General features: G+C 36.6%; 1 protein-coding gene across 1 annotated transcript; it reads right to left on the reverse strand.

Annotated features, from left to right (window-relative positions):
• Positions 1-655: 655 nt before the first annotated feature.
• On the reverse strand, positions 656-9813 carry LOC122028631 (C2 and GRAM domain-containing protein At1g03370-like). Its single transcript, XM_042587482.1, has 10 exons — positions 9580-9813; positions 9091-9455; positions 4546-5829; positions 4291-4473; positions 3899-4182; positions 3703-3819; positions 3271-3533; positions 2855-3011; positions 2479-2754; positions 656-1535 (listed from the first exon to the last, which is right to left on the reverse strand). The coding sequence occupies exons 1-10, from the start codon at positions 9639-9641 to the stop codon at positions 1332-1334; spliced, it is 3195 nt and encodes a 1064-aa protein (XP_042443416.1). The 5' UTR covers positions 9642-9813; the 3' UTR covers positions 656-1331.

Raw genomic sequence — 9813 nt, forward strand, 5'->3', positions numbered from 1 at the left:
AGAACTTTTCCCTTTTTCTCAAGCATTTCAAGCGTCTAAACACATGTACAACGACGATAGCTGTATATTTGTGATCAAATACATGTTCTTATGAATACAATTCACAAAGAATAAACTACTCTATCAGGCAAAGGCAGAAATGCATAGCGAGTTGTTTGAATGAATTGTTGCTTTTCCCTCAAGGTTTTATGTTCCAGTGTTGAAGTTTAGTTGATCGCGAACAGTTTTTACATGAAACATAAAATTACCGAATCCTGGTCGATCGAAGAACCTCATTTAGTTTCTCAATGGTTGCCAAGGCACTGGTTTGCCCCTTGGCCTTTCCTAAGAGCCTACTAAACATCCTCGGGGTCCTTGGAACCAAATGGAACTTCAGAATCTCCAACCAAAATCACAACACTAGAGCAATCGCTGCATCATTGAAGTCGATCCGGTCCAACGAATCCAAATCAAGGTAACCATGAACTAAGGTAACTGGAAATCAGTAACAATAACCACTAAGAATCTGTTTGGAGAAAAGATTCATAATGTCATATGTCTATATTCAACATCTTCAAGTAAGTTTTAGATCATCTAACATTAATTTTAACAATGTAATTCACCAACACTTGAATATACAACAACAACAACAACAAAGTATCATTTTCTCAAAATAGAATATGAATAGTAATTTCTTCAATTGGGAAAATCCCTTACAATCTTGTACAACATAACAATGACACTCATTCATTCCACACAATATGGTACAATCTTTGGGCCACAGCAATCTACCACCTTTATATACTTCAACTAAAACATGGCCACAGTTTGAAATTGTTCTATGAAAAAAAAAAATACTACATTGTAATGTGCAACTATACAGTTGCAATCTGCTCTCCTTTGCTTCCTTCAGCTATTTTTATCGAAAAAGATTATGTCAGTCAATTGGTTGCAGCTTCCATCTCCACTGCATCAGTGAATCAAACTATTAACTTTGCTTAATTCATGTGGGCATTATCATTAGCTGAATGGCAGCCTTAATCTCAAACAGAAATCCAAATTTCGGAAAGGCGAGATAGATATCATCTACGAGTAAAAGGAGGGAGCAGGATCATCCATGAGATCCAGAACTGGCTGTAAATGAAATCCTACTTGTTCTGTGAAGTCCCAAGAACACCTTTGAAGGACACCATCCAAGTAGTTGTGTTCAGTGGTACTTTTCATCAAAGAGAACTAAAAATGACCTCAAATTCAGCAGCTGAATCAACACTGCTGTCTGGAGGCTGGAATAAGATGGAGTTCTAAAACTCTAGTCGCCACTACTTCGAGAATTATGAGCTTCTATGTCAGGCTCATATAATTTGGTCCCCGGTGAGTAGCTCTATTTCAAATTGACAGAACATATCCTTAAGGCGAAGGGAAGCATCGGATGTCAAGCTCTTAGTGATCTTCCTTTTCTGTTTGGTACCTTTGAGCAAACTAATTCCTAGAGTTACCTGGACATAGCATGCTTTCGGTACAGAAGACACATCTTGGATCTGGTATTTTAGAAGAAGCTGCAAAAGAAGGAAACATGAACTTGAATGAACTGAGTAGTGCTTTTTTTTCCTATTTATGAGAGACTAGAATTTCCAACCAAATGAGCCAGTTCATGGAATTAAATTATACAGATTCTGATTACAGCATGAATTGGCAAACCCTGTATGTAGGACTAAATGGACAAAAATAATTCATGAACAAGATTGAAGATTGATGCTCAGCTCAATAAAAACTTGTATTTTTGTTCAATTATATAGATATATGAATGTATCATGAACAGAAAAAATTGATAATACACATGCATATTTATAATATACTATTTGTATCAATTATATTGGTATTTCATAAATTTTACAGTTTTAAATTATTTATAGCATGTTAGAAAGTTCTATTTATTGGATCAATCAATTAACTAAATCTTAAAGAGAACCGTGTGGTTAGTTGAGCTCGGTAAATTATAAGCACGACCATGTGGCTAATTGAGTTCAGTAAATTATAAGGAAAGTGATGTTGCTAGTTGAGTTTGATAAAAGCTTGAGTTCGGCTAGAGCTCAACAAGCTTTCTAACAAGTTTGAACAAGCTCATCAAGATAAATAATCAAGCTTGAACACTATCAAAGCATCAAGTTCAGTTCAGCTGAACATCATCAAAGCAACAAGTTCAGTTCAGCTTTGGCTGATTTGCAGCCTTACCTCTAGGACTAATAAGCCACTAGAACAGTCAAAAAGCAAAAAGGTTTGAGCATCAAATTTCAAAAGTACAGGGATTATGTGATTATGCAGTAATCAGAAAGGGCCTTGGTCCATAAGATATCACAGAGCTTACGAAATATTGCTTTTTAGTATCAAGGATGTCTACGAAACTTGGAAACAAGCTACTCTTTGATCAGCAAATGCAATATCAGATATTTTCTAAAGATGCAAACAGGATGACAGTGGCAGAATTTGTAAGGCACATACACTTAGATAAGCACACAATTGATGCTCTTGGGGTTGAAGGGATATAGACTCTTCGATAACCCATCCGCTTCCATCAGACAAGGGATACTTTTTCTGAGTGCCGGTAACTTCACCAGTGAAACATGATAGATTCTTGTCAACTTTGTAACTAATTCGCCTCTGATGCACGTCAGGTTTAACTGATTGCCATGGCGTAGTCAAGTAGTCAATGCAACCAACTTTTTGCATAATCTTAGGCTCCAACAGGCCTCCAAATAGATCCACCACGGAGCTTGCCTAAAAAAACATTGAGCATCACAATTTTTACTGATACTTTTCTTATAAAATTCATGAATTACTTTAACATTGTTCAATCTGAGTTGGGAAAATGACTCACAGCCAGTGGAAGGCCATCGGAGAATACCTCGATCATCTTCACATCCTCTGATCCCAGGAATGAACCAGTTTCTTCTTTTGCTTCAGATTCATTTTGGGCAAGTTGCATCTTCTGTTCGGGACTCAAAGATCTTGCTTTCCACAATGCCATGATAGTCCTGTTTGCCATGATTCAAAGTGCAAGATAAGAAATTATGTTAAAAAAATAACTAACTGCAAAATTGCAGCTGCTTGATTTTACATCAAGAAATTTCCACCAAAAAAGTGGTATTTCTCAAATCAAGTGGATATCAATTGCAATAACGTCGAAGCTAAGACTAAGCTGATATTCTATAATTCAATTAACTGTTATAGGTTGCATTAGCAGTGTCATCCAAGTTATGTTGAAATAAAGTATCATCCAACTATAAGTTTTACCTGCTGGCTACATTGAATGAGACAAATGATTGAAAATGGAATTTTAGTCTCCCATCATGGTCAACTTCTTTTGCTCCATGCTTGGCATCCATGCCTCTGCCTTCGCTTAGAATAATAATCAAAGAAGGGATACCTACATTTGCCAGAGATGGTGGAGCAACTTGGATGTCGTCAATGTCATCCCAGAGAATAAAAAACTTGGTTTTGTGTCCAAATATGTTTGCAGAAAACCCAACAACTCTTGCAGAAAGAAAGAGACGACCCTGCAGAACTGTGAGTTTAGCTACTCAAGCAGGTTAATTAACATGTAAAACAGAATCAAAATGGAAATACAGATTGAGAATAATGCACTTGTACAGAAATGTATTGAGATAGAATATCCTCTTCCAGTTTATTTCCAAATTTGTTGCCCCTAAAGTAAGCATTAAGTACCTGTAAAAGCATTTTCCGCTTCAAATGACAAGAAAAATCATTAATGAGAAATTCTTCTTGGGGAAGACCAAAAAGCTTCTGGAATGAAGAATTTGTTTGAGGGGACCGCAGATTTATCTACAAATATAATCATCTAAAACTTAAGCTAGAAGAAATGAAAAATAAAAAAGTATCATGAAATTGAATGGTGGTTTACCTTCTTCCCAACCTCCTTCTCCATTTTAGTTAGGTACTGTCTAACAACTTCATTGCTTGTTGAATTGTTCAAGAAAATCCTCAAATGCAACTTAGACTGACATGCCTGAGCAAGATTTCCTTGAAGAGGGATCCAGATATCAGCTAGTTTTGACAAGTTAGATTTCACAAAGTTGACTTCAGCATGGCCCAGGGAGATAGCATCTTCTGAAGGCCCATCAAAATCATAAACTACAACCTCCATTCTCGATGGAGGATCATCCATGGGATCAAATTCAAATACCTCTGCAATTTCAACCAAATAAGAAAATAAGTAGTAATGCACTATGTCAAGTTTAAGAAACAAAGAAAAGCCTGGAGTGCGCAAAAGGAAGTGGCACTTCATGCGATTACCATTCCATACAGGATTTGTTGTTTGAAACTTGATAGAGCTTGTCTTCGTCTTTCCATTGCATTTAAAAACGACATAGGAATCAGATGATCCAAATGAATATGCAGCTGCGATGTTGCTTGCTTCAATCAATGCAACAGTCAGCAACCAACCATCTCCTTGTGATTTAACGCTACAATCATTCCCTGTGGACATAAAAACAGTTTAATCAAGGGAAAAAGTTGAATACAATGTATGTGGTGGGATGAAGGTCTCACTGTTATGTTCTCTAGCACGCAAGAAGCGTCCAATTACTTTTAGAACATATTGCCCTTGAATTATTAAAACTGCTGACACTAGAAATTCTGTAAGAGAATCAGGCAAATCAAGGCCAACAAGCTCAAGCCCATGAACCATACTCGGGTTGGCTATTAGGATGTGAGCACACACATAAATGCATATAAAAAGAGAGAGGAGAACAGCAAAATTCTGCAGGAAGTGAACTGCCAAACCCAATCCCGTTTCTTTCTTTGTCTCGGGCACTGTCAAGTTTTCCTCTATTTTAGAAGAAGAGTCTTCCAGGGAAAGTGGTTTAACATGTTTGGAAAGAATATCAACAAACTGGGCAAAACTCTCTATCAGACCTTGCTTTGCTCCGCTTTCAATCATGCCTTTCATCATAGTACTTTGAAGAAAGTTTATACGCCACGATATCAGCAAATTTGATGACTGGTTTGGAGATGGCAACTGAGGTCCTGGCATTATACAATAAAGGATCTCTGTCTTGAAATAGCTACCAAAAGGAACATCGGGAATGCTTACACTTGCCAGAATAGCAAACTGTTTTCCATCTGCTTTCAAATATGTCTGCTCTTCCGTAGCTCTTACAGACTTAATCAGTTTACTTGCAGCTTTTGTATAAGTTATCACTCTCTTCAAACTACTTTCATCATTGATAAGCCTCCAGGATTCCTTTTTCAGATCTGTAGTTCCCTGAACTTCTGCAACAGAATCCCCAAAGTTTGAATCCGGTGAAAATAAGAGGTTGTTCAAATCAACTGGTGCAATATCATAAGACTGATCTAGCAATACCCCACCAGGTAGTTTTCCGGGCATACCAGTCCCATTATCCTTTGTAGCTACAGTTTCCAACAGAGAACTGAAATTATTTTCACATGGCTCATTAGAAGATGGGTCAGCACATATCTCTGTTTCTGCAGGTGCACTTTGGGATTGTTCCGGGGAACCGAGATCTTTTCTATCAGCTAACACCAAGGAATCTGTATTTCTCCCGAGAAAAAATTGAGACAATACTTCAACAAAAGAGCCTGCACTCAACTTATCTTCCTTGGTAATTGTAGTATTGTCAAGTCTCAAAGGTGGAGAAGAAGGAGAAGAAGGCTCTACTTTTTCACTAGAAGTGTAGAAAGGAGCCTCCTTAATTAGTTCAAATGACTCCGAACTTGATGCAACGTTAGCAAAGGAAGATACCTGTTCAGTAATAGAAGATTCATCCAAGATATTGTTCCTAGGGGACAAAGATATAGCAAGACAAATTTCCCCTACACATAGTAGAAACTAAATGGTTAGTCTCACTAATAAATAAAATAAATAGCCATTTATGAGTAAACTATAATGTAAAACTCTCAAGCTATAAAGACATTAATGCTCTTGGTGAGGAATTTTTTTGTGTTTGATTATGCATTTTAAAACAAGCTAAAGATTTCTTTCTGGTGTTTGTTCATTAATAAAAATGTGAAGATATATAGACCAAGCACACCTAATGTGCTAAACTTAGGTTCATCCAATTTTAATACAATATGCATAGATTAGATAGTTTCACTATACAATAGTTTAAATATGCATATTATATATAAAAAAAAGGGCAGCCCAGTGCACGAAGCGCCCGCCATGTGAGGTCCCGGGGAAGGATCCATTGTACACAGCATTCTTTTTGCAAGAGGCTGTTTCCAGAATTCGAACCCATGACCTTTTGGTAACATGGCAACAACTTTACCTTGCGCCAAGGCTCCCTTTAAAGATGCATATTATATATTAACACTTATTATTTCATCTGTCTTTATCTATTTAATTTTTAATTATCTAATTATTATTATATTGTTTCATCTTTAGTTTTGGGGGAAGGCCAAGCCTGTCCTTAAGATGGATCAATCGTGTTATTATAACCATGATCATCTGTGATATATATATTTTTCTATTATATCAATAATTTTAATTCGTGTAATTGAATATATTATTTATTGGTATACTCTTAATTGTTAGTTAGAGCCCTAGAGCCAATCATATGATGATTGTTGTATGGACTCATCGTATCATATTCTTATGTATATAAAGGCATTTGTTTTGGTTATTACACCAGCGGACCAAACACATACTACGACGCTTCCATCTCATTCGAGAGATCATCGATAGAGGAGATGTAAAGATTTGCAGAGTATCCACAGAAGCTAACATCGCAGATCCCTTGACCAAGGCTTTGGCACAAAGAAAGCATGATGGTCACACTAGGTCATTGGGCCTTAGAGCCTACACTAATTGGCACTAGTGCTAGTGGGAGATTGTTAGTTAGAGTCCTAGAGCCAATCATATGATGATTGTTGTATGGACTTATTGTATCATATTCTTTTATATATAAAGACATTTGTTTTGGTTATTATACTTACTTGTATTGGTGCCAAATAACTAAGTATAATAGCATCCTTGAGTAGAAGGTTCTTATCTATATCAATCGATTGGTTGAATCGATAGTGAGATGGTATAGAGAACACTACTTTTAATCATTCCTAGTCAAGTATTAATATTCAGGGACAATGTTAATGCGACGAGACTAGCATGTAGGTCAACTCGATGACTTGATCTCACAAGTCATGGATATGGAGATATCAAGTTGACACATGGGTATGCATTGGAGAATGTATACTGAATGACCCGCCATGAGAAAGTATCATGGATCGTTATATGAGTGTCATATACTTTCTCATGTGGCTATTAGTATGACTATTAGTCCTTAGACCTGAAGTCACCATGGCTCCCTACATAAGGAGTTACACACTTTGGCTTCGTCAAACGTCACCTGTAAATGGGTGAACTATAAAGGCGATCACTGGGTATGTAACAAATTATGCGGAGGGATGTATTATGCGGAGGGATGTGAGTGATGTAGATGAGATCTGTCCCTCCTATATAACGGGATTGACATCGTTATTCTTGATAGAGTGAGACCACTAAGTGCATGGTCATGCCCAAATGAGTCAATATGAGATATTGAGCTCATTTGATTATAGTGAGTCTACTTGGAGTTCAAGATTTAGATTGATTAGAGGATGACACGGTCTATGTCTCAAATTGATCAATCTAGATGTCAAGGATAGAAGGACACTTGCCATATATTGTGAAGAGTCACGATTAGTAGTCACAAGGTGATGTTGGATCTCAACATTCTTGTAACTTAGGTAGTAATGATGTGTTGCTAGATACCGCTCATTACTTATGCTTCTAAATGGGTTTAGGAGCATTGTCAACGTTACAAGAACCTATAGGGTCACACACAAAAGGCAATTAGATGGAGATTCGGTTCATATGATGAACCAAGAGAATTAGGTTCATGTGATGAACCAAATTGGATTAAGAGTAATCCAAATTAGATTAATTGAGTAAGACTCGATTGAGTTAGACTTGAGTTAGACTCAAGTGAGGTTAGACTTGAGTTAGACTCAAGTGAGGCTTAATGATGATATTCATTGAATTTTGAATTCAATGATAAATAGAATTCAATTTGAATTTTAGATTCAAATTTCGAATGAGTTTCAAAAATGGTCATTTAATGAAGAATATTAAATACTCATTAAGGCTCATTAATGAGGCTCATTAATGGTGTTAATGAGCATTAAGTATTTTCATTAGATGAAAATACTTAAGCCATTTTTTACTCTTATTTTCATGATCGATCATTATTCCTCCTTGCTTCTTCTTCTCTCCCTCTCCTCCTCCTTGGCCGAAACCCTCAAAGAGTGCTAGCACACTCTAAGGTTTCTTCTCCACCTAATTGTTCGTGTGGATACACATAGAGGGGTGTTCACTTGACACCCTTGAGATCTGGCATCTTCTTGGACGAGCAGGATAAGCGAAGGGCTTCGCATCAAAGGTATAAACTCCTAAACATGTAGATCTAAAGTAGATCTAGGATTAGAAAACACGTACATGAAAAATTTAATATTCGCACGGATCCGGTGGCATGGGATTTCGGAGTTTTCGCAACGCAAAAAGCGGTTTTTGCGACTCGAAAATCCCAACATTAATATACTTACTATTATATTTTACCTAACTATTACTTTGATTTACTTGTTTTTGAAGTTGCAAGTAACCCAAGTTGAATCAAAAAGTTGAAAGTACGAGGGGCAGAGGAAGATAAAGAAAACTCTATTTGCAATTAAAATAGATTTTATGAGATATGAAGATTAATAGTGATATATCCTTGTATGGAGTTACATAGAAAGATAAGATACAATGTAGCCAACAGCAACACAGCTTGGTGATGATATCATAAAACCTTAGACATTAAATGGTTGGACCAAGTAGAGTAAAAAATCAAATGACCAAATTAGTAGGTTTTAAATTTCAAATTTCTGACAAGGAATGGTGTATCTATCAAACACCAAAGAATGAAACAAGATCATAGTTGCCGAAACAAGGCAAGCACTCTTTGTATATTCCTGGTTCTCTAGATTTTACCCAAACCATAAAGAAAGAATCTGAACTGAGACTATAAATAAGAGAAACAAGAAGATAAATTGAATTCATACCTGTTTTTTTTGTCTTTGATTTCTTGTTCTTGGATTGAAGCTGGTACCAATGTGTCTGCAATGATAGATTTTCACCATCCAAAACTTTCAACAATGACACCTTCACCTTCCCCAGGACATCATTGTTAAAGTACTTATCCTCATTGAAGACGGTTATGATAAGCTCTTCGCTGAGTTCTCCAACCATGAAGTCGAATTTTTCATCCCAAACAGGGTTCAAGTTCTTCTTCACTACCTTTGTTTTTGACCTATGGTTGCCAAGCTGCAATCTCACGTAAGGATCACATGTGCCACTCAGATTCACCACAGGAAGGTTACGGGCTTCAATGACATGAACCCAAAGCTTCATTTCCAACAAACTGTATCTAAACTTTAAGGAAAAGAAAAACAACAAGCAGATTAGAGATACACACACACGCACACAAGAGAGAGAATGAAACTGCTATCGATTAATCAAAATCGATAAGCATAGCATCAAAATTAACTTACATATTTCCTTTGGGCAATTTATCCAAGATTCTGTGCTCCGAGCATGGAAATGAATCTAGCATTTAGATAATGAGCAGCTTCAGAGATATTTCTCATGTGGGTACTACAAAGGAATGGAAAGAAAAATCTGGTCGGATTTGCGTTCCATTTTCCCCCCTCAAAGAAAGAGGAAAAATTGCAATCAAACAATTCGGACTCACAGATCTTCTTCAATCCTTAGGGCAACAAAAAAAA

This window comes from Zingiber officinale, chromosome 10B (assembly GCF_018446385.1).
Source record: "Zingiber officinale cultivar Zhangliang chromosome 10B, Zo_v1.1, whole genome shotgun sequence".
NCBI classification, from domain to species: domain Eukaryota; kingdom Viridiplantae; phylum Streptophyta; class Magnoliopsida; order Zingiberales; family Zingiberaceae; genus Zingiber; species Zingiber officinale.

Excerpts from the sequence above, each read along its gene's own strand:
- LOC122028631 (XM_042587482.1), bottom strand. The coding sequence starts at position 9,641 with ATGCTAGATTCATTTCCATGCTCGGAGCACAGAATCTTGGATAAATTG. Across the intron at positions 5,830-9,090 it reads ATCAAAGACAAAAAAAACAG|GGGAAATTTGTCTTGCTATA; the intron begins GTATGAATTCAA and ends TACTATGTGTAG. Across the intron at positions 1,536-2,478 it reads AATTGTGTGCTTATCTAAGT|CTTCTTCTAAAATACCAGAT; the intron begins GTATGTGCCTTA and ends CTTCTTTTGCAG.